The following is a 25,691-nucleotide window of genomic DNA, read 5'->3' on the forward strand; positions in this document are numbered from 1 at the left end:
TAAATGGAAAGTCTGACTTCTTTAATCGGGGCTTTAGCTTCCTCCACGTGAACCGCCTAGGTACATGAAGTGAATGAGAAGGATACTGGGAGCCAATTCAAAACGCAGGTTAATTTATGAGTAAGTTCAAACATGGAGTCTTGCATGCGCGCCGAATTCAAAATATCATCGTGATGATTAAAAGTCAAGTCATATTTCATGTGACTGACAAACATTTCAACGCCCTTCATTCATAGTTACTAAAGCGGCTAGTGGTGACGTAATCCACTGGTGTGGGAGTCCAGACTCAGACCAGTTTAGGTCAGGAGCACAGAAAGTAGACTGAGCCTCCGTGACTTTGACGTAAGGGCAAATAGCAGATACGTGACTTATATTTACATTAGCTAACCAGAGTAATGAAACGGAGAGTATGATGAGCAAAAAACTGCTGTTGAAACGTATCCAAAACTTGCTAGCTACCGCCCTCCTGAGTAGCGTTTGGGAAAAAGTCAAGTGGCTATAGCTAACGCGAAGCTAGGAAACATTACTTGGCTAACCGGGTCCGTTGACAGGTTGACTTGTCACGCTGCTTGCTTAGCCATTACGGCTGCGAACTAGCGGCGTTGCCAAATTCAATGTGTACAATTGACATCCAAAACTGTATGGTAAGATAATGTTAGAAAGCCAAAGCGGGCGGCATTAGCTTTAGCATAACAAGAGCTCTGCTTTGGGAGTCAGCTGACAGCCTGCTGTAAGCTGCCAATAGTCCAGTGATGGATCAACTGAAAGTAAAGGATCGCATATTGGAAAACATCTCCCTGTCTGTCAAGAAGGTAAGCGCTGTCCGGTTGGTCACCACGCTGAAATATTGTCAATTATTTTCACATGCTTGAATTACTGTAGCAAACGTTAGGTCATCTTTTGTCTTCTCAAGAAGGCAACTTTCTAGTGGGGGGGACATTACCAGCTCACTGTCATGGAGGGGCCTTGGCATTACTCATGTAATCAAATAACGTATACACGATTCCCTACAATTCCACAGTTCACCTTTTATGTTTTACAGCTCTAGTTTTCGGTTGTCATGCTCTATTTTCTTTTTTTCCTGACCATGGTGAACAATAGTTGCACCAAGCTCCTGTGTTTGCTCACTGCCGCATATGTTGTAAACACACTTGCAGCCATACTGCGGACACACATTTGCAACATAAGGGTTAGCCAATAGATCGTTGCTCTTAAATTCCATTTCAGCTTTAAAATGTGTAACAATTTTTGTTCCAGCTATGCCTGGTGTTGCGAAATTACCTTTCTCATAACCTGATAGACAACATTGCAACCTCCCCCCTCTCTCCCTGCATCTTAGTACATTCACTTTTCCAGGACATGTGCATTTGAGTTTTTATTTTGCACGGGCTTTCTCATCTGTCTCTGTTATTTCCCATTAGAGTCTACCAAAAAGATAGAAAGACCCATCTTAGTGGGTTTAATGCACTGAGCCCAGTATTGTGTCTTACTTCCTTTATCCACATTTGTCTAATAGTTTTAAGTCCAAATGACTACAGAAGGACCATGAATGTGCTCATGAAATAATATGCCTCAAGCTTCCAAGAAAGTGTACAGTGTTTACCTCGGACAAACATTGCTTAGTCATGTGGATATAGTCACAGGATACAAATTCTCTGTCTTTGGGTCACATTACTCAGGGTTCCTTAAGTTCAAGAGGGTTCTGCAGGACACTGTAGGACGGTGGACCATAATGAAACACATTTAGCATCATCTGCATGCAAGTGGTACCTTTCAGTAGAGCAGCCTGTTATCTTCCCTGGTGATGCTCTGTCAGACTTATGCTGCAGCCAACTTCACTTACTGTTTGTTCCATGGGTTTAATGGGTCAGTCTGGTCTTCAGCAGTGAAATTGCAATACAAGGAGCTCCTCCACACTGGAATCACAGCAGTAAAACACAACCTCAGTTGGATTTAGATCAGCAGCATTCCACTGCTTAGCACTAAATTCCTTAGTTGCTTTGACTGTATGTTGCACTGTAGGATCTTTGTGCTGCTATATGGCCCTAAACCAAGGGGATAATGTTAAACCCCCCCCCCCCCCCCCCGGTCCTTTGTGATAACTTTTCAAATTCAGTCAGTTCTTGAGATATAGTAGTAGCACTATTATACTTGGAATTGGAGATAAAATTGTCCTCTCCCCAGCAAAAAAACAGCAGAGAAACCCTGTCTCTCTACAGTTGCAGAGTTACTTTGCGGCCTGTGAAGATGAGACTCCAGCTATCCGAAATCATGACCGGGTCCTGCAGCGCCTCTGTGAACACCTTGACCATGCTCTGTTGTATGGGTAAGAGGCTTACTGGAAATAAATTGTGCACTTGAAAGAGGAAAAGTGCATAGGAGAAGATAGTATTCTGAATAGCTTTTATTTTTCATGCAAAAACTCTTTTTATGAATCCTATTATTCTAGTATTTTTGACATATGTACTAGCCTCATTGATCTAGGTGTGGATACTACTGTTACATTGCTGTGAAAATTAAGTTCTTGTGCCATCTCTCTGCTCCCCTTGCCTCTCTTGGCCTCATGCATGTGATATTATTAGCTATTTTCTACATTGCAGGCTGCAGGACATCTCCTCAGGCTACTGGATCCTGGTCCTTCACTTCACTAGGAGAGAGGCTGTCCGCCAGATAGATGAGCTTCAGCACATAGCAACCAACCTTGGTCGAAGTGAGACATCTCTCTCACACAGTCAGACACACTCAACACGTACAGCACTTGGGGGGTAGAGCATCATTCATCTTTCAGTGGGTTATATGCATAGAAACAAACTCTTCTCCTTTCTGCATAGGCCGTGCATGGTTATACCTGGCATTGAGTGAGAGCTCTTTGGAGAGCTATCTGCGCCTCTTCCAGGAGAACCAAGGATTACTGCAGAAGTATTATTTCAAGTAAGTCATGCAGAAACCCTGATGTGAATTCACAAACTGATGCTATGTAACAGCTGGAAGTTGGATTGCATTTATGGAATTGCTTTTTGTTGTTATGCTGGAGAATAAATTGATATATTATTGTATTTTGTGGTGACTAAATGTTTGCCTCTCTCTCACATGAAGCTAAGTGATTTTCTTGTCCACTAGGAATGCACTGGTTTGCAGTCATGACCACCTCACGCTATTCCTCACCCTGGTGTCTGGCCTTGAGTTCATTCGCTTTGATCTGGAGCTGGTTAGCATATATTTCTTTGCTCAATAGAAATTCAGCTCCTAAATGTGATCAGCATGTCCGTAATGTTTCTGTTGGGTCCTACTGGTTCAGGATGTGCCCTATCTGGACGTGGCCCCCTACATGCCTGAATATTACAAACCCCACAACCTGCTGGACTTTGAGGAGAGGCTGCCCAGCTCAGACAGCTTGTCCCTGCACTCCTTCACCTCTCTCACCTCCACCAACCTGGAGTGGGATGACAGTGCCATAGCCCCCTCCAGTGAAGGTAAGCAGTAGGGATGTCCAACCCTGTTCAAAGTTTTTAATATTGGGTGTCTGCCGAAAAAGAGTCAGAACCGATACTTGTCCGATATATATCCATCCATCCATCGTCAACCGCTTATCCTGCGTACACGGTCTGATATATATCATTATATTAAATTTACCTAAATGTTGATTAAATGTGTATCTGACGCATTTAAATAACAGCCTGAATGTGCAGCCTTCTAAATTTGGCACAACTTATTTTTCCGTGATCTACTTGAGCCAGATACTAAGGACCCTGAAGGCCCAAAACCTTGCTGGTGAGCTTCCATCGTTGATATGATATGAATAAAAGTTAACTAGGAAAGTGACTCCTGAAATTGAAGTGACACACTCTGCCAGAGAGAAGATGGATCACTCTGTTGAAGCTGTTAAGACTACAGAAACAGTCCATTCGCAGTTTTACAGTGGTGTTAGAGTGAATCTTAAATGTTATTTTATTAAAAATAATCTTTCACAGTCACACACCAGCACTAGCAGGCTGAGGTGGACAGTAGAGTTCAGTAAAGAAATGATAGTAAGCAGCGCTGGTTTTCTCTAACCTCTTTGTCATTTGATCTATTGCTCAACTTTTTATCTCCAGCGATTGTCCACATTTAGAAGAGGTACACACAGTTAGACTAACTGGTTTGTCTAAAATTTACTGGTCTTTAATTCAGAATAATCTTTGGTCAGTCGGTGTCACTCCCACTAAATTACCCCCGTCAAATACCTAGTGTAATTTCTATGTGCTGCTGTGTCTTGAAATGCCTCTAATCGAGACACTTGTTATTATATGGACTAATTGGGATGTGACTATCTTGCTGAATGGCAGCCTTTATTTTTGGGTTTATGATTTGATCAGGCCCCGCTGGAGTGCACATACACATTCAAATGCTTTGGCACGAATTCATACAGTGATGTCTAGCTAATGGCATGTTGTGACTCACTGATACCAAAGTGCATTTTATCAAATTGATCACTTGGCGTGCAGAGGCTGATGGTTACAGAATGTTCTCACTGGGGTTGTTGCAGCGCTCACTGAATGCCTTCCCCATCGCTCTCCACAAAATACGGAGCCAGTTTCCCTGTTCTAGTTCCCACATGTCTATTTTTCCCCATCAATTCTGTTATTTCAAATACCACATGTCATGTTAATTTTTTTTGTTTTTCTGCCATTGTCTCAATCTCTTCTCTCCTGTCTATACTCCATCACTCTCTAATGTTGAATGTTATCCCTCCTTTTTTTAGATTATGATTTCGGTGACATCTTCCCCGTGTTGCAGTCATTGCCAAGTGCAGACTGGGAAGGTGGGACATTGGTCAACCCCTCCCCACCCTGCCTTCCCCTCCCTCCCTCCCTCCTATCTGGCATGTCCATTCCACAGTTTGTGCTTAATGCATGCTGGGTACTTTAGCCAGTTATTAGACCTGTTCATGTAAAATACAGCTACCTGGTGCAAAAGACAGCTGATCAGAGAACATGAAAACAAGTATGATCAAAGGGAAATGGGTGAAAAGTGCTTTGATTTTTGGGAATATTCAGTTGGAAGACATGTAGACTTGGATCTGAAGTTGTGTGGCACATGACTTACGAACTATTAATATAAATGAAGTGGCATGTCGCTATGATTATAGCATAACTGGATTTGATGATCATAGGAAGCCTGTAGCTGACAACAAACCTCTACGGTGACCAGTTAGTTGATCTAACATGAAAGCCTTCTTTTGCCACACATTGCTATTTTCATTTCCAGTAATACTTTTCAGAAAGATTTTCTTAATATTAATTTTATGAGTTGACTTAACAAACAAGTAAATGAACAAAAATACAAAGCGTCATCTTACACAAAAGTTGACAGGTAAGTTTGGGAAGAAGCGCGCACCTCTTTAGTTCACTGGAGAAGTCTGTGTTGGGTGGGTACATGGAACTATTCTGCATGTGTTACTCATCTGGGATGTGATCCTAATGCTCACTCTGCCTTATTATTTACCACAGCAAGATAAATGTCTGATCTAGCTGGTGCTCACCTCGTCCAGTCTTTCTCCATTTCACTGTGTTACTTGTTTGTCTGGTGTATCAGTTTTTGTAAAGCCTTCTCTTCCTGTTGAGATGCAGCACAGGCCTAGGTTCAGCTCAACTGTAGTGTGAGATAACAATCAAGAATAGTTGCTAAAGGCCATAGAGTGCAAATGTCTGTGTATTTCTACAACATCTGTTTGCAGTAAGCTGCTCTATGCACATGTGTTGTCTCATGGTTGACCATTCATTTCATGGTCTTAAGTTTATATATATGTATATTTGTTTTTTGCTTTGATGAAGCTCTTAATGAAAGCAGAAGTGTCTCTTGTGATTTGGTCTATGCCATAGCTTGGTCAGTCCACTCGTGAATACAAAAATGCTGATTCTTGCAAATTATATTATTTAAATGTTTGTTTAGTATAACCCATCTCTAGCTGCAGACATAATGTTGACCTAGCCCTGTGCCACTGCAACGACAGCTGCCTGTGTACCTACTTCATGTCTTGCATTGCGTTTTGTGCCTCTTTGACCCTGCCAAAAAACACTGCAGCCCCTAACATTTGTTTGTGTGCAAAGCTGATGAAGAAATACACATTTTTGTGAAATTGTCTTGTTGATCAACTTTCCATTAGTGATCAAAACATAAACAACTGTAGTCTAAATTGCATTATATGGTAAACGCTTCGGTTTCCATTTTAGTACTCAACTTACCAGCAAGACAGTGTCAAAAAGTCTGTGTATTTTTATATATATATATATATATATATATATATATATATACAGTACTGTACAAAAGTTACTACCCAGGTATTGTAAAATAAGAATGAAAATAGACATGTAAATAGATTATATTTATCAATGAACAAAATGCAAAGTGAGTGAATAGAAGAGAAATCTAAATTACTTCAAGGTTTGATGTGACCACCCTTTGCCTTCAAAGCAGCATCAGTTCTTCTAAGTTCACTTGCACAACTCCATATACGTAATAGGCATACGCATACTGCGTGTAGGAGGAATAAAACTGGGTGAGGAACAGCCAAACAGCCTTAAGACTGTCAAAAAAGTCATGCACTATGGCAAAGTCTCTCCCAGGCAGAAGATTCAAAGCAGATGGTTTTTAGGATGTGCTATCCAAGATCTTTTGAAGAAGCACAAAGAAAACGTGCAGCGTTGAGGACCTTAGACGTAGTGGTCAGCCAAGGAAACTTACAGCAGCAGATGAAAGATACGTCATGCTTATTTCCCTCCAAAATCTAAAGATGTCCAGCAGTGCCATCAGCTCAGTCCTGCAGAAAACGGTGGGACCCTGGTGCACCCATCTACTGTCTGGTCAGAAGTAGCCTTCATGGAAGACTTGTGGCCAAAAAGCCATACCTCCGACATGGAAGGCCACTGCACTCATCTATGCCCCAAAACATGGGAACTGGGGTGCAGTAAAATAGCAGCAGGTGCTCTGGACTGATGAGTCAAATAATTTGAAATATTTGGCTGTAGCATGACATACAGTAAAAGTCATTAAGAACTATCTTCAGCATACAGGAGAACATTGAGTCCTGGAAGTGATGGTATAGCTCCCACAGAGCCCTGATCTCAACATCACCAAGTCTGTCTTACATGAAAAGAGAGAAGCAACTGAGGCTGCCTAAATCTACAGAAGACCTGTGGGTAGTTGTCCAAGATGTTTGGGCCAACCTTCCTGCTGAGTTCCATCAAAAAAATATGTGCATGTGTACCTAGAAGAAATGATGCTGTTTAGAAGGCAAATGGTGGTCAACCAAATTTTGATTTGATTTAAAACTTTTGCACAGTACTGTATATGTATGTATATATATATGTGTGACTATAATTAAATGTGAGTGACTGCTGCTTTTGTATTAAGTCTTGGTGTCTTGGTCTTGCTTTTCATGGTAGAAGGTGACCTGACCGACCAGGCCAGCTGCCCACGATCCAGTGGCTCTGATCCCCAGACAGTCATCAGCGACGCGGTGGTCCCTTCTGCTGGCACTGTCAAGGTGAAAGTAGCAACTCATCTTTCTCCACACAGCCCAACGTTCAGGCACAACCCCTTCAACGAGGATTCGGACACCAACACCTCAGCTGACGTCACGCCAGTTCACGTGGCCAGCCGCCACACCACCACCACCACCATCACTGGAGATGACATGGACGGCACCTGCGATGAGCTGGAGGTCATCAGGTACAGTAGCTACAGCTTCAGTTTCTGGCTTGTATAGTTGATCGAACTGAAGTAGAACACATCTAACCACTCTGGTCTTCCAGGATGGCCAGGCGAAGGAAACCAGCCAAGAAGCGACGAGGGAAAGGCTCCACAGATTCCAGCAGCAGCATCCATAACTCCGTCTCCTCTGAGCACATGGAAATGGACAACAGCCTCCTGGCATCGGAGGATTCATTAAACTGCACTGTAATTCAGCTGGATGCTGAAGCAGAGTTGAGGAGAAGCAGAGGGGGATCAGAGGTTGTGGAGGAAGATGAGGACGGAGTCGAAGGCCTCCTACGGCTCCCAGAGATGACAGACACGTCCATGGACACTGTGGGCCAACCCCTCCGTGAAGTGATGGACCGGCTCAATGGGGCTCTGGATAGGGAGGAGGCCTGGGAGCACCCACAGGAGGGGGAGGAGAATAACAGTGAAGGCTGTGACCAGGGCCCTGAGCTTCCTGCGCAGCAGCCCTTTCGAGAAGATTCAGGGGGCAAGCCACCTGACCCAGTCTCGTTCCTGCAGGCCTCTCCTGCATCCACAGACTTATGCTGCTTTACCCCCCTCAGTCCAGACCCTACTCCCACAGGTGGTGGCCACTATGACTTTACAGAGCATAGCCAGTTGCAGACTATTTCAGGTGGCCTTGAAGATGAAGGAGAGGCAAAAGAGGCAGCAAGACAGGAGCCCAAAATGAAACCCGGGGAGGAAGACACAGAAAAAGGAGAGGAAACAGACAAGAACACACTTACTAAGGAAGCAGAACAACTACAAGAGGATAAGCTTAGTCCCTCTGATAGTTCTCACCCTGCAGAGTTTAAGTAAGGCATTTCAACAAAATGAATTATTTGTTGTTCTAATGCTGTTTAAAGTGTGTCTAATGTTCTTCATTGTTCACATTTCAGGGTGGATAACAATCACTTGCTTCTTCTCATGATTCATGTATTCAGAGAGAATGAGGAGCAGCTCTTCAAGGTGAAGGTTTAATCATTTTGGAAGAAGTAAACATTTTTGGAATAAGTGCTGTAACATTAATAATCGAGTGATACAATTTTGAGAAGACAATACAGTGATGGCCTGGCCTTTTAACAGGCCTGTTTTGGAAAAAAAAATGATTGTCTTGAAAAGTAATCTTTATTTCACCTGCCTTTAAGACACTGAGGAAGGCATTGAGGAAGTGGTTTGGAGACTGTTGCTCTGTGGTGTGCTGCAAGGCTCAGTTTGTCAGTTGCCTATTAACTGCTTTTACTCAGGCTGTAGTAATTTACGTCTCTTTTACTGTTTTCCACTTCTTTCTAAATTATGCAAATAAAAGGCAATTAATTAATATTATTTCACATTAGCTTCTAAGTTTTTTTTCAAGTATAAAGTGATTGAAGACTTCGCTGATTTGTGATAAACGATGAAAACCAACAGCTGCTGACTGTATGGCTATGGCTGTATGTTTATTTTGTCTGTAATCTGCTATATTTGTGGCAGCACTTTGCTACAGATACAGTCTGCTATCTGGTTGCCCCAACCCATCACTAGTGAACAGAGGAGTTTGATACAGATGAATATGGAGGTTGCACACATTTAACAGAACCGATCTGTTTTTAGATGGTGAGAATGAGTACAGGCCATATGGAGGGAGACCTGCAGCCCCTTTACCTGCTGCTGACGGACTGTTACATCTACCTGCTAAGGAAGGGTAAGTGGCTAAAAACCCAGCATACATTGACTTTATTCTGTAACAAGGGGTTGGACAGTACAAGTCTTTAGATATATATAAGTATGGGGAGTCGCAATACATTTTTTACAATGGAAAACGAGCATTGAGCTCTTACATGTAGGGAATACAATTTTTATCATGACTGTAAACTGATGGTGGCCACCTGTACTAGCAGCCCTGAGAGTAGCTTTTTCTGAATGATCCCTGCAGATCTGAGAGTTTCTATCATTGTAATTGTCCTATAAGATCTACACGATGTTCAAAAAAGACATTTAAATAGGGCTATTCTGTAGAAAGAAAATATATAACTTGCTTGGCTGCACATGTGTTTTCCTCCACAGGTGCAGCAGAGAAGCCCTACACAGTAGAAGATGCTGTTTCTTACAATGAGCTAGACTATCTTTCAGTAAGTGTCCTGCACAACAAAGGTTCTTTTTTCTCTCATTTGTCCATTTCTTATGTTACATACATTCTCCTACAAACCCTTTCCTGTTGTCTACTTGCAGTCATCTAAGGGCTTTTAGGGATCTAAAGTTCCTTAATGTTACAAAACATGTTGTGAGTTAATAGAGTTGTATGTTCTTGTTGTACAGTGCTCTATTGCCCCACAACTGTCACATCATCTTGAATCTGTAGAAGAGCTGATGATTTTGGAGAATAATCCGTTTTTTTTTACCATTATTGCAATTGTGATTTAATATGCAATTCATTTTTGAACTCTTTTTTTTCTTTAAAACAGACAAGCAGTAAATCAGTGTATAGTATTAGATAGATTGAACATCCACTTGTAGGCCAGGCCTGTGTTAGGATGAAATTGGGTGATTCATGAATTGCATGAATTTTATTATGAGCAATGGTGGAAAAGAAGTATGAAATTATAATAATACAAGAAAGATAATTAAATAATATGATATGATATAATATCATCAGATCGGCCTACTTACAGACCACAAGAAAAACTAAATTTACCACATTGTATTATACAGTAAGAGCTCAATATAAAACCCACAGTTCAACCACCAATTAATGAGTCCTTTTCTCAGTTCAAATCCCCACAAGAGTCCATCTCTGATCAAAAACCTCCTTTTCTATATCCCTGTAAGCAAACAAAACAAAAACTCAGTTTGAGGTTCAATTCAAAAGTTGGCCAACGAAAATAAAACCAAGTGACGCCTCTCTTGTTTAATAGACAAGCTTAGTAATTCTCCGACAACACCGGAGTACCCCGGTGTGCCTCCGATGCTGGTGAGCTGTAACCAGGCTGTAACTCGGGACAGATTGGGCCTCTTTCGGACTCGTGAATTTGGTTTGAAATGCTGTTTCACAGATATTTCCTGAGCTGACCGGTGGCTGTGTGTGACGCTGGCCCGATCGCCACGATACGCTTTCCTTACTACACGTGTCTTTATGTTATGCATTTTCCTTTCCAATTTCGACCACCACCAGTTTACCCGCGGGTGGCGGGTGCTACTTTCATTCCCTGTGTGACACTAATGTTTCTGTAGTGTCGGCTTCTGTCAAGCTTAAGGCCATTGTACATCAACAATTGAAGGTAAAGCGTAACGTGCAAAGTTGATGCTTCCTCAGCAGACTAGTTTACTCTGGCGTGTCATGTGACCAGAGTGTTATAACAGCCTTTGCGATTAGAAAATCTAATTTTATCATATCGCGATAATATTGCAAATATCGCCGTGATATTTAGGAACCATATAGACTCGAGCATGATGTGAAAGCTATGGTAGTAGAACACAAAGTTAGTTTTGTGTTTATGTATTAGTTGTAATGCTGTTTTCCTTTAGGTGGGCCTTGACCAACAGACCGTGACAGTGGTGTGTACCAACAGACGAAGAAAATTCCTATTGGATACAGCTGATACCTCTCTGACTATGTGAGTGTATCATTATGTTTCTTGATACTCTGACATACTGGATTAGATACAAAGATTGTAAAGTTGAACTTTTCAAAGCATCCAACATTCATTTCCACTGTTTTTGCAAGCTATGCACAGACACCTATACACTCTGCCAAGAGCCAGCATGCTCACCTCTAAATCTCAGCTACTCATGTGCACATCTGTGGTCTTATGGGTTAAGAATATTGACTTTGAGCTGAAGAGGACTCATCACAAAATGATGATTGTTACTCTCTCCTCTGACCCTATTAAATCTGTCCTTCTTCATTTACAGCTGGTTCTTGTCGGTACTCAAGTCAGCCATGGTGAAGGGCTGTCGTGAGCCTCCTTACCCCTCTGTTCTGACTGATGCTACTATGGAAAGACTGTCTCTCACTAAGTTTGTCTCCCAGGAGTCTCACTGTGAGGTAAAGACATGTTAAACTTCACATATACTGTACAGGTCCGAGGTCTCATTTATAAAATGTGAGTAGGATCCTAAATAAAAATGTACACAAGCTGAAAATGGGGTGCAGACTTTCCTGATTCATGGCTGAATCTTTGTGAGCCGGTTTCACTGGTTGCTTTTGACTTGAAAGCTGGCAATTCTGCCTTCAGATGTTATGACTGATTACTTTACAACATTTTGATATTTTATGACCTTGTAACTGATTATTTATTTCCATCTTAAATGTGCAATTGTACTACTGCCTGCCTTGGCCAGGACACTCCTTGGAAGAATAGTTTTTCTGGTTTAATAAAGGTATATTAAAACAATTTAAAATCTAAAACTGTAACAGAATATAATGCAGAGCAGCATTCTGAGATGGAGTATAATATACTAGCAACCAACTACATATGGAACAGCTGCTAGTTAATGTAGTCACGACACAAATGTATTCAGTTCTTCTAATATTACACTTGTTTGTGATATTCCCTGTCTCACTTGGCCCTGACTCTCCCTGTTCTGTGGTTACTTCAGCTCACAGGAAAGCAACAAATGTTTGTGAACACCGAACTGTTTTCAATGCAAACTCTGATGACATGCTATTAACCTAACAAAGTCATTTTACTCTGTGAATTATACAGCATGTCTACTAGCTATCCATACAACTTCCAAGCTCATCCTCCTCAGTTATTTCTGCTCCTCTGTCCTCTTCCTCTTAAAATACTGCAGGATGCTCGTCTCTGTGTGAACATTTTGACCACTGTTACTTTTAAATTGTTTATGGACATGTATGCACACATACAGGACTTTTTAAGGTCAAGGATGGTCAGAGACAGGGGCCAAAAAGTGGCCCAGGAGTTTGTCCCTGTTCAGTCCACTCTCTGTGTCTTTAGAGAACTTTATTCCTGCATTCTTAGAATTTTATGCAAGTAGAGTGTATAACTTTATGAGCCAATACATTTTCATAACTAGAAACCCCTCTCTAACTCTTCTAAAGTAATCACCTCAGCTGACCCCTCGAGTATGATAAATAATAAGCCATATCATCATCATGCTTACCATAAACTGGTGCTTTGTGCTGTGCTGGTTCTGACTCTGCTATAGACCTCATCTCTGCTGTCTGTCTCATGTTCACCATGTCAGCGTAAGTACTGGTCCCACTGGTCAGCGGCGGGTAGAGTACTCAAAATCTTTACTCAAGAAAAAGTACAATTACTCCCATAAAAAGTAAAAGAACACAAATGACAAACCTATTTCATCTGCTGTTCATCAGGTTAGCTGTGCAACATGGTTATTTCAAGGGAATGCAATTTGATTTGCTTGTTGATTATCTGTAATTTAGCTATTTCTACAATTATTTTCTTTTTAAATCTCCATGAACTTATTGATAAGATCACTTTAAAGTATCACGCTTGCTGCCCAGCCAACTATTGTTGCCTGTCTCTTTTATTATGGAGATGTAGCCAACCAAACCACTTGCAGTAGCACAGGCAGCCAATACAATCTGATTATATAAAGAATCTAAATAATCTTCACAACGCAAAGAATGATTGTGGCGCTTTACTGCATAACTGCGTGCACAGCCTGGATGAGCTCATTTTGGTTAAGGAAGGAAAATGCAGATTAGAGACTGGTTAAGTTATGAAGATATGAATGGAAAATTTAGCGAAATTAAAAGTAGGCCTACATTAGATGTACCCACCCCTGCTGCAGACCTCATCACTCCCTTCAGCTAGAAGTAACAGCAGCACAAAAGAAAAGTCTGTAATATTGAGGCACTTTGCTGCACCGGCCTCGAACAACTTCTTTTTTTCTCCCTCAACATTTCTACAGGCTACATTTTGTCCACGACTGATGTGGAGTGTGTGAGTGATTGACTGGTCACTTAGTAACCTGCCTCCTATATGAGCCACCTCGAAATCGCCTGAGCCAGGAAGGCAATGCCAAATAAAACTTTACCTTAGGAAAGAGGGGGAACCAAACATAGATTTTGAAATGAAATATGTATAATGCCTCCTCTGCCTATCAGGTGATGAACCTCACCACAAATCCACGCAAGTTAATTTCAGCGCCTCTGATACAGTGCAGCTCACAGCTTCAGGTGGAGCAGAGAGGACAGACCAGAGCTACAGCTGGATCATCTTATTCTCCACTAATTTGCAGGAGAATAAATAATAACAATAATCTAGTTAGTAAAGCGAGTAAAGTTCAATTTTTGGCCTTTTGTTGTTTGTTTTTTAAAAATCCTTCTGAGATCCGGGGCTTTTCAAAAAACCCCAGGCTAATGACGACGCTGCTTACAGAGATGAAGCTGACTTACAGAAAGCTGAAAAGAAATCTCGAACACCAAAGTATGCTTCGGAAGTGGTTAGCAGTAATGTAAAGTATACATGATTTGAAGTCAACTATGCAAACGCTGATTGCTAATGTTTGCTAATGTTGACTTTGAAGGAGTGGTCAACTAATGCTACTAATGCTTGCCTGTTTCTGCAGGTATCTGAAGTGTCTATCCAACTGTATTCACTGGTCCATTGGGAGGATCCAATGGACATGAATTTGTCACCCCAGGGCGGCCCTCCAAAGTCTGGAGTACCTTCCAGCACCAAGGAGGGGACTCTGCAGTACCGAGCTGGAACCACCTATCTGGGCAAAGAGCTGTGGAAAAGCTGCTACCTTGTCCTCAGGTAATGGGCAGGTTGTACAGATCATTACTCCTTGCAGCTGGTATGTTCCCTTAAATATACATCGGCTGGGTGTCGTACTGAATATCTCACATTAACCTTGCCAGCTTCCCAATACACATTGGGGGGGGGTCTCTCTTTATCACAAAAACACTGATGGGCATTCATGTTACTTCCCATTGTAATATTCATACATTTATTGAACATTGATTTATCTCTAGTTCCATTGTATTATCTTTAGGGATGGGATTATTATATTCAGGGACAGGATCCCCAGATAGGGCCCCTTGTAACCGATACCCGATCCAGCTATTTCAGTCAGTATCATTCGATATTGGTATCAGATCGGAACATATCTAATTAAATTATAGGAGTAATACCTGATAGAGCTATGGCAATGAGAAAGGCTTACATGCTCCACATCCTTTTATTGGTGGCAAAATAATTATGACTTTATCTTGGCTCAAATCACTGCCACCTGCCCTATATCAGTGGCGTGACAGGTTAAATCAAGTGTACTCAATGGGGAAAATAATAGCAAAACTAAATATAATTGGTTAGTTTAGATTACCAATGTGATGAAGTGCTGTTCTTTTAAGGTATATTTATTTTTGGAGGCTTCTCTATATCAGGCCGTGATTGGTGTTTTTTTGTTTGTTGTTTTGTATTTGTTTGCTGAACTTTATATACTGTAGTTTTTCTCTTTTATTTTCTGACATCTAACATATTGTAATCCTGAAAAAGCGAGTGAAATATATGAGGGGAAAAAAAAAATTGGAAGTGCCTTTTATTTTTTTGTAAAACAGTCCAGATTAATGCATTCTGTAAAGCTCAAAATGTATGCTATATATATATTAAAAAATATTATATTTACGTAATTTAATGTCACACTTCTGATTAGGTGAATATAAATCGTTGTCCTCTTTTCTTGCAGCAATGGGATTCTGTACCTGTATGCAGCAAGATCTGATGTGACACCTCTGCAGTCAGTCACTATGGGGTAAGCTTCAGCTTGCTGAAAGATGGTCCATGTTGACATTTTGACTTGTCATAGTATGAAAAACACTTCCCACAAGTGTCCCAGTAAGCCATGGCAGGGTTCACAATACTAGGACCCTGAAACTGAAGCATCTAAATGGAATTCAATCTTTTAATAATTCACTCTGTCGATACTGTGATATATCAGTGATGTCTTCAGGGAAAAAGGCCTATTAGACCGGAGATGGTTAACCTGTGGAGGCCTTTACTAAAAACAGTACTTTTAAGAAAATAATGTTCACTGATACATTTTCATGCTCTTTGTTATCATTTCCCAACAGAGGAGAGCACTGTGGAGGCTGCCGTCGCTCAAACAGCACAGAGCGTCCCCATGCCTTTCAAGTCATCCTGACAGAGCGGCCTCCGCTGGAGCTCAGTGCCAATGATGAGCAGGACATGGCTGACTGGATGCAGCTGCTCTGCCAGTCCGTCTCCAAAGGGGTAAGGAATTGCATAGCACACAAACCACATGTTTAGCAACTTTTTTTTTTTTTTACATTTCCAATATTCATGCATCTCAACTTTTTAATAGATACAGGGTACTTGGTGTCACAGTCTGTCTGTTCATTAGTCCACACAAGGTTTACACAGTCCATAAAAAATGAAACTAAACTAAAACAATTCAGCTATGTATGTACAACACTATATACTTTGCACCAACCAGTCACATGTACTGTCAATACTGTCAATGTACAACATGCTGAATTAGAACAAACACTTTGTGATATCCCACATACTGTTGTGTTTAATCTTAAGTGGAGAAACTCTTCAGTCAAGTTAGATTGGCTTTCCTCACAGCTTTTTAACAAGAAGTGACCATACATAAACACCCTTGACAAATAATCCCTGTAGCATGCTAAGCTGGCTGTACAGACTGAAAAAGTGAATTGTTAGGACAGCTGCTGATGTACATCGTATGCAAGAGACGTATGTTCTCTTAATACAAAATGTCAGTATGGATTAATAGATAAGCCCTGATTATATTGGTGAGGATTAATCTACAACTCCTTACCTGCAGGTCATCCCTCAGGGTGTGGCCCCCACTCCATGTATCCCCTGTTGCCTGGTGATGACCGACGAGAAGCTGCTTACTTGCCATCAGGACTGTCAGACCAGCTTCTTCCGTTCGTTGGGCAGTGCAGACATCTGCGACATCACCGCTGTCAGCCTGGAGGCCGACAAGGAGTACTGTGTCATTGTAAGTGACCATCTGTTTAACCCCTCTTGGACTCCTATTACACTTTAATTCATTATTTTATGTATTTGTGTGCATCTACATATACCCACAGTTTTAATGTATTAACTATGGAATTAAGTTAAGTTTTCAGGAGTGTCCTTCACTCAGGTTAAAAAAATTTCCTGTGTGATGTTTTTTAAGCTAGATGCTAAAAGTCACGAATGATCTCTGCAAAACAATTTGTGATGCAGATGAAGTGCTGAGTTAATAAAACTGAATTATAAATATAAGAAAGCACCAGTTCCATCATGGCATCCTAATGTAAATAATAATATTAATACATTTTTATTTAAACAAATTTAAACCGTCTGTGGTGTCCTCAGGAGGTCAGGGAGAGCATTCCACAGAAGTGTGAATCATACCAGGCCAGTTGCAAAGATCATCTGTCGTCCGGTTGGCCAATAATTTAAGTTCCGAGTAGCACGCCACAAAGCTTGTGCAATCCTGTTTTTACGATCTTAGAAATATATCAAAAATACGATCAATTTAACTTTTAAGGACGCTAAGACCATTTAACATGCCTTTATATCATCTCGACTGGATTATTGCAACAGACCTTTTACTACCCAAAAATCTATTAATTGACTCCAGACTGTCCAGAACTCAGCTGCCAGGCTTTTGACCAGAACAAAGAAATATAATCACATCACCTGTGTTTTAGCTTCATGACACTGGCTCCTAGTATGTCTTAGAATAGACTTTATTGATTACTTCTTCGTCGCCTCTCTCCTTGTCATATCTCTGACCTTTTAGTCCTAAATGCACCCGCACATACTTTGAGATCCTCGGGCAGAGGTCTGTTGTCTGTTCCAGAGTCTCAACCGAAAACTAAAAGGGACAAAGCATTTGCTGTCAGGGCCCTGTTCATTTATACCAAACAAACTGTACTAGCTTACTAGCCTGATGCGTCTAGGAAATAGTTAAACTCTAGTTACATTTTGTCATTTATCAAGTATCTTCCACCATAACATTTTCTCTTTTGCTTTGTAACAAATAATCACACACAGACAGAACCAGAGGAATTTGTTTTCTAGTTAAATTTAGATTTTACATTCCATCATATACATACAGTGGGTACAGAAAGTATTCAGACCCCTTTAAATTTTTCACTCTTTGTTTCATTGCAGCCATTTTCCAAAATCAAAAAAGTTCATTTTATTTCTCAGTAATGTACACTCAGCACCCCATCTTGACAGAAAAAAACAGAAATGTAGAAATTTTTGCAAATTTATTAAAAAGAAAAACTGAAATATCACATGGTCATAAGTATTCAGACCCTTTGCTCAGTATTTAGTAGAAGCACCCTTTTGATCTAATACAGCCATGAGTCGTTTGGGAAAGATGCAACAAGTTTTTCACATCTGGATTTGGGTATCCTCTGCCATTCCTCCTTGCAGATCCTCTCCAGTTCTGTCAGGTTGGATGGTAAACGTTGGTGGACAGCCATTTTCAGGTCTCTCCAGAGATGCTCAGTTGGGTTTAAGTCAGGGCTCTGGCTGGGCCATTCAAGAACAGCCACGGAGTTGTTGTGAAGCCACTCCTTCGTTATTTTAGCGGTGTGCTTAGGGTCATTGTCTTGTTGGAAGGTAAACCTTCGGCCCAGTCTGAGGTCCAGAGCACTCTGGAAAAGGTTTTCGTCCAGGATATCCCTGTACTCGGCCGCATCATCTTTCCCTCGATTGCAACCAGTCGTCCTGTCCCTGCAGCTGAAAAACACCCCCACAGCATGATGCTGCCACCACCATGCTTCACTGTTGAGACTGTATTGGACAGGTGATGAGCAGTGCCTGGTTTTCTCCACACATACCGCTTAGAATTAAGGCCAAAAAGTTCTATCTTGGTCTCATCAGACCAGAGGATCTTATTTATCACCATCTTGGAGTCCTTCAGGTGTTTTTTAGCAAACTCCATGCGGGCTTTCATGTGTCTTGCACTGAGGAGAGGCTTCCGTCGGGCCACTCTGCCATAAAGCCCCGACTGGTGGATTGCTGCAGTGATGGTTGACTTACAACTTTCTCCCATCTCCCGACTGCATCTCTGGAGCTCAGCCACAGTGACCTTTGGGTTCTTCTTTACCTCTCTCACCAAGGCTCTTCTCCCCCGATAGCTCAGTTTGGCCGGACGGCCAGCTCTAGGAAGGGTTCTGGTCGTCCCAAACGTCTTCCATTTGAGGATTATGGAGGCCACTGTGCTCTTAGGAACCTTAAGTGCAGCAGAAATTTTTTTGTAACCTTGGCCAGATCTGTGCCTTGCCACAATTCTGTCTCTGAGCTCTTCAGGCAGTTCCTTTGACCTCATGATTCTCATTTGCTCTGACATGCACTGTGAGCTGTAAGGTCTTATATAGACAGGTGTGTGGCTTTCCTAATCAAGTCCAATCAGTATAATCAAACACAGCTGGACTCAAATGAAGGTGTAGAACCATCTCAAGGATGATCAGAAGAAATAGACAGCACCTGAGTTAAATATGAGTGTCACGGCAAAGGGTCTGAATACTTATGACCATGTGATATTTCAGTTTTTCTTTTTTAATAAATTTGCAAAAATTTCTACATTTCTGTTTGTTTCTGTCAAGATGGGGTGCTGAGTGTACATTACTGAGAAATAAAATGAACTTTTTTGATTTTTGGAAAATGGCTGCAATGAAACAAAGAGTGAAAAATTTAAAGGGGTCTGAATACTTTCCGTACCCACTGTGTATGTATATATATATATATATATATATATATGAAGTATGTTGTACTGCTATAATTATCTTATGTTTAGGACCTTTAATGTAAGCCTTCACTCTTTGCTTTTTCTGATTTTTGCCTCTGTAGGAGTTTGCAGCAGATCGGACACAGTTCCTTCCTCCATGGGTCTTGTACTTTAGCGGGTATGGAGAGAGACATCGACTGCTGGAAGCATTAAACAACACATGGAAGGCCATTTACCAGGTGGGAAGAGAAACTGTTGGTTTTTTTTTTTGTTTCTCAGTGAGATCACGTTGTTCATTACAGTTTTGTATGACAGTTATCAGTTAATATTGTAATATTGCAACACTTGCTGTCCCAAAATTCGTCATTGAAAACTTAAATCCACTGGCCATCCATCTGTTTGAACTCTCTCGTATGTCACTATACACAGGTTGACCTTCCCCACAGAGATGTGTCAGATCCGTCTGTGCAGAAGCGTTGTGGTGAGGCACTCGCCCTGATGAGCAGCGCCTGGCAGAGGGCAGACAGTCTGGCGCGAGGCAGAGCCCAGCGTGAACCCTGGTGCTGACGAACGCACACATACACTTACCTGTGGGTAACCACGGAGACAGACTGATAGTTTAACAGTCTGATATAACTCTAGGATAGATTTAACTCTTACATTACAGTCTGTGTCACTGCAAACTGTTCTGTGTTCTGAAAGACTGAGAGAAACCAATTCGGTGTGGTTATTGGTTGCTTAAGCTTGCGATGCACCACTGATTGACTGATGAAATGTTTCTATCAGAGAAACTTCCTGCAGAAGAAGCAATGTATATGGCACATCGCATCGCAATGATGCAACAGTAAGACGTTGAAATGAAATTATGAAATGAAATTATATGAACGAGCCTCTGGCAGTCCATTACAACAGGTTTGATTTGATGCTGGTAATACATTTCCGTAATTCCTTTGTTTGAAGTTTTTCCGAGATAACAGCAGTGCAGAACAAATCTGCTGAATCAAGGAACAGTCTCGTGTCACATGATGTGATATTTTTTACTCTCTGGATAGAAAAAGCTCTGTAGGAAATGGTAAAGGATTTTTTGATGGATAAGTGGACAACGCACATACACTAGTTGTGTCATGGGGGGGGGGCATCAATATAAATCCTGCTGAGTTTAGTTCAAGTTTTGTCTCCACCAAGTAAACATCATACAGTTGTCTTTAGAGGTGAATCGACCTTAAAATCAACACTGATATAGAAATGTTCTCTTCTAAGCCTTGGCTTTGAGATATGGACAGCACGGAAAATGACATCAATCTGGATGGTCCTTGTGATATATATCAAGAAAGCTATAAATGAAGGGACAGTTGCTGCTTGTTTGCATCATGGAACAGTCCCTGTGACTCCTTGCTTACTAACAGTTAGTGTGCAACAATTATAGTGCAAATGTACAGCGCTGCACAGTAATGCATAATCACTGATGGTGTGTCTGTGTGTGTGTCTTATATTCAGCTTGAGAGAATGAGGACATGAAGAATATCTGGATATTTAACACTTGGCATTGTTACATGACATGCTTATGCCTGTCGTCTATCTGAGATCTTGCCTATTTAAATGTTGCTCTCAGATAAAAAACCTATCAGGAAATGCAACAGACATGCCTTTTTCTCCGCTCTGTAGATACGAGTGGAGGCTTCCATGCAGACTTGCACATTGTTAGTGTTATTTTTTATTTTTTTAATGGTTCCAGTCATGGTTTTGTGTTAACTTCATAACATGTTTTATTTCCATTTTAGAGAAAATGGGAACAGTTGTTACTAAATTATTCCATTGAGTGGTAACATTTTAATGGTATTGACTTTGCTACTTCTCCTTTATTGTAGGTAAGTATAGAGTAAGAATTGTAGTCCATGTCAAAAATCCTTTGCGGACTGACTGCTAAAAGTTCTTGTGGCTTGTCATTTTTATTTTGCGTCAGTGTTTGGTACTGTACAGTACACTAAGATCTGGCCACTCCACTAAATAACAACATCCCTTTCTGCACTTTTAGTGGTGTAGGACAATGTTGGAGGTTCCTCGTAAGTTCCTTAAATAGCCTTTCAACTTAGAGCAAGTGTAGCATCTGTTAAATGTTCAAGCTTTACTTGTAAAGGAATAAGAACTACAAGGCCCTAAACCAAACCCTTTTATTTTCCCTACAAATCATATTCAGTAGATGGAAGTGCGTGTGTTACAATCTGTCCGTACTAGAGTAATGCTGCTCTGTCATTTAGCGTGTGTGACTGCTTTCATTGCAAGGCTGAGATAAGTGTGAGACTTACTTTGCAATGACAATGTTGCCTTTTTCACAACCTTGACTGAACTGGACAAAATGGCCAATTCGTTTAACTAAAGCACTATTTTTCCTGTTTGTAGTTGCCTTACACTGTAAAAATAGGTTGACTACACTGGGACACTTTAAACAATTATCTTAGTTAAAATTGTGGTTCTGATTTCTTTTGATAGAGAGGTCGAATATTTGCTTGATGTAGGGCTGGGTATTGATCCTAGAAGTGATCTCTCTGAGTAGAGACATAATGGTGTTCATATTGAATGTTGGCACAGAATTGTTGCTTATTGTCATCTGATTATTCTCTGATCAGATATAGTTTAATTGCTTTTGAAAACCCGGCAGGTTTTTGTAGAGAGTAAGGTATTGAAAGAATACAGTTTGGGTATTTTTACCAAAACTTGGGTACTGGGGTAAGCACCAGTATGGAAAAACCTTCAAATGATGCCCAGCCCTACTCATATGTCACTTAGGTATGTTTGTATGAAATCTTTCTCAGTCACATTGTTTAATGTCAGCATTAATCAGTGTTTTAAGCCTTTCTAAGTGCCACTCGGTCTCACTCATCTTCTGCTCTGTTACAAAGAAATCTAATCTCAGGTGAAAAAGGTACGTCACATCCAAAACCTTAAGACTCACCGTGTGTTTTTATTGCTGCTGTTTTGTCTAATTACATCTTTTTTAGTTCCCCTTTTTTATTTTGGTTCCTCCCATGTCCCATACAGCATTATGAAGTCACTATACGCACACAGAGAAGGTTGGAGTGATATTAAATGTTGAAAAAGGTTTTACGTAAGTCGTTTAATAATTCACTGGGCTCCAAATTAGGATTGGTGGGCCGTGAATCCGCTCCCCCAGTAGATTATTTAAGGAAATTCTGATCTGATAGTTGGACTTACTTGCCATGTTTGCTGGATTATCAATTAAAAAATGTACTGCTTTGAGTTGTGGCACATGAAGTGTATATAAAGAAAAGGTTGAAGTTAGTGTTTGAGCAGTGTTTTGAATGTGGGACATTGCTGGCCAATGATGGATGACATCTTCTAAGTGATGCATTGTGAAGAAGTGCTTCTTGGTTTTGTTCATAAACGTATGCATGTAACATTTGTATTATGTTTATTGTTTGTTTGTTTTTTCCAATTGTAAATAGAGCACTAAGCAAATATAACATACTGTACATTCACACATAAAGACTTGCATGTTCAGAAGGTTTTATACTGTTCATAATTGTAATGACTGTACAAATAAACCTTTGTGATTGAACAGTGTAAATGAATATGAATGAAATGGGGTCATGTTATAGCAGGGACAGAAAATTCACAGGTAAGAGAGCAGTTGGACAAAAGAAAGTCTACATTGCATACTGTACTTTTTCCTGAAATCCCTTGTGCAGAGCATGTCAAAGTATGTTTGTCAGCACAAAAACTGCACACAAAAAAATGGTTAAATAAAAGATAAGCATGGGCCATGTTCTATGCTGTGCTCTTTCAGAGATGTTCGAGATGTTTTACCAATGTTGCAGTTCCCCCCAGACACCTGTAGAGGTCTTCTTATACCTATTATTAACAAGAATGTGGCCTACCTATGTATTTTACACAACAAATAGGTAATAAGTAATTTATAAACACAACCTTTTATAGAGACTTACTTTTAGCTTTCTCATCACATGACTAAAGGTACTAATGCAAAAATCTGATCTGAGACTGTGTTTCATGGTTTGGTCAAATTTCAGGCAAAAGTGTGCTTCCAACAGTTTGTGGAGGTGATCTCCTGTTTCAGCATGACAACCCGAGTGCACAACTCCAGGTCTATAAAGTAATTGTTATCATTTTTTGTGGGAAGACTTTCTAGGAGTCTGATAAAAGCATTATAATGCTAATAGCATTAGGAAAAAGACATGAATGTAATGATCTAGTGTCAACCATGTAGTGTATTTATCAATTAGACAGTTGCTGAGCACCATATTCTTGAGTGAACCACCCTGTTATGTATTTATTTTAGTCATATTTCCAGTTGCAGCTACCCAGCACAACCTCTGTGTTCTACCCCAGTGAGAAGCTCCATCACAGCATTTAGGGAAGTGTTTTGCTAAAAGGCTTGTTGACTTGAGATTTTAGGGCTTTCTTTTCAGCCCTATTTTATTTTGCAATATGGAAAATGCTGAACTTAACCTATCTTAATCTACTCCAAGTCTTTTTTCCTAATTTTGGTGAAGCAAAATCAGTCTCACTTGTCTCAGCTGACTCAACTGTCTTATTTGCATCTTATAAATGCCACAGATATTATAAATGCTCATAAATGAATACATTGAGAATATAGATCCCTTTGCAGCTATAATGATTTCATAGTGCAAAGAAGACAAGACAACATACCAACACAGCTTATTTTTCTGTAGTTGCTAGGGCAACAAGTTACCACAGGTCTATATCAGATACTTTTTTTTTTTACCAGCATAATTATGTCACCTTGGGTGTACTGTTACCATGGTTTCAACAAGCCATAAACTCTTCTCCCTGTCTGTATTGTTTTCTCTGCACCCAACAATACAGAACCAGATCAAAGAGGATTATAGGAAAGTGTGTTTTCACTCATTATGATGGGGGTTTAAAGAGTTTCAAGAGCTTAGAGAGGAAGGGAGGAAAAGACATCAATCCCCTGCGAGAATGGAAATTTAGGAAGATAATATAGCAGGAGGCATACGCAGACTGAAAGTTAACAGGCGATGAGATGATCAATCAGCATGCAGGGAACTGAGCGCAACCCAAGAACAGAGGGATGTCACTAGACACTGTGTAAAATTGATATCAGTGACGCAGTACTTACAGAAAACTGTGCTGAGGGTGCCAGGCCTATTGTAAGTAGAGACAGCATGTAGTCGATGGAAAGTTTTGGATGACTCAGCAAGGGGTAGAAAAATGAAGTCAAGGAAGAGAAACACTCTCAGGTCAAGAAGATAAGTCAAATAGTGTGGGTTGTGTATCTTGGGAGTAACTTCTCAAAGACAATCCAACCACTGCCAGTATTCAGTCCGCCCTCCAAAATGTAAGTGTTGCTTTGAATTAACACCATCCTGATGATTCTGTGTTTCTTAAAGCATTGGCCAATACAAAAAGGAAGATTATTGGCCATTATTAGTGCTCCTTTCTCAGTGATCATTATGTAACGCCTGTTAATGTCTAATCACTGCAAAGTCTCACTGTGTTTATTAAACCCATCTGTAGAGTCACCACATTCACAGAAACAGGCCCCCTCCAAAATAAAAGTGATTTAAGACTAGTTGCACTGAACATGAAGAAGTGGAAAGGGCAGGATATTATTTTCTATAAGAATACATTTAATTCAGTGGCAGGATTTATGTTCAAAAATCGAAGTAGCAGAGGCCAGAATATCCTGATTTGTTGTCTCTAGCTTGGATCAAGCTCCAAAAACACTGGATCCTTCCCCATAATGCAACTTGATCCATCTTTCATTAGACTCTCCCTGCCCACATTCAAACTCTATTCCCCTAATTTTACATGCAGGCATTCCACTAAAAAGCCACTCTGAGATAACTGATGACATTATTTTGTGTAAAATGGGTGAGTGAGTGAGTGCCCCTTTAATTTGGCAACATAACTTATTTTTTGGAAAATGGGTTTGTTTTGACCGAGAGAGTCATGTTTAAAGATTTCAGTTATTACTGTTAATAGTTTGTGTTTATAGTGCTATAGAATGGATTTGCCCACCCAAGAGTTTTTTCAAGTAGATGTTGAACCCTGCATTGATGCACAGTTGAATGGAATAATCGGTCCCATAATTGGTTGTTGTTGGTGAATGCAGTGCTGTTTTGCGGTGAACTTACTTCTACTAATTAAATAGTACTGGTGTTCAAACCCCCGCGACCCTGTATGCAGGATAAGCGGTTGACGATGGATGGATGGATGGAGTTCAAACCATGTTC

General features: G+C 40.6%; 1 protein-coding gene across 2 annotated transcripts; it reads left to right on the plus strand.

Annotated features, from left to right (window-relative positions):
- Positions 1-111: 111 nt before the first annotated feature.
- On the plus strand, positions 112-23,014 carry plekhm2 (pleckstrin homology domain containing, family M (with RUN domain) member 2). 2 transcript variants are annotated; one of them, XM_038723258.1, is made up of 20 exons: positions 112-812; positions 2,220-2,326; positions 2,601-2,710; positions 2,832-2,931; positions 3,121-3,208; positions 3,299-3,473; positions 4,742-4,801; positions 7,425-7,710; positions 7,794-8,555; positions 8,640-8,709; positions 9,334-9,424; positions 9,787-9,851; positions 11,245-11,333; positions 11,632-11,764; positions 14,278-14,468; positions 15,400-15,465; positions 15,785-15,944; positions 16,522-16,701; positions 19,560-19,676; positions 19,867-23,014. In XM_038723258.1, exons 1-20 carry the CDS (start codon positions 753-755, stop codon positions 20,002-20,004), a joined length of 3,048 nt encoding a protein of 1,015 aa, XP_038579186.1. In that variant the 5' UTR covers positions 112-752; the 3' UTR covers positions 20,005-23,014. The 2 variants fall into 2 exon arrangements, with proteins under 2 accessions (XP_038579186.1, XP_038579187.1); XM_038723259.1 differs by lacking the exon at positions 4,742-4,801.
- The last annotated feature ends 2,677 nt before the right edge of the window (positions 23,015-25,691 follow it).

Source organism: Micropterus salmoides, unplaced genomic scaffold (genome assembly GCF_014851395.1).
Source record: "Micropterus salmoides isolate LMB-PRFRI ecotype aquatic unplaced genomic scaffold, ASM1485139v1 Ms_hic_scaffold_16, whole genome shotgun sequence".
Taxonomy (NCBI): domain Eukaryota; kingdom Metazoa; phylum Chordata; class Actinopteri; order Centrarchiformes; family Centrarchidae; genus Micropterus; species Micropterus salmoides.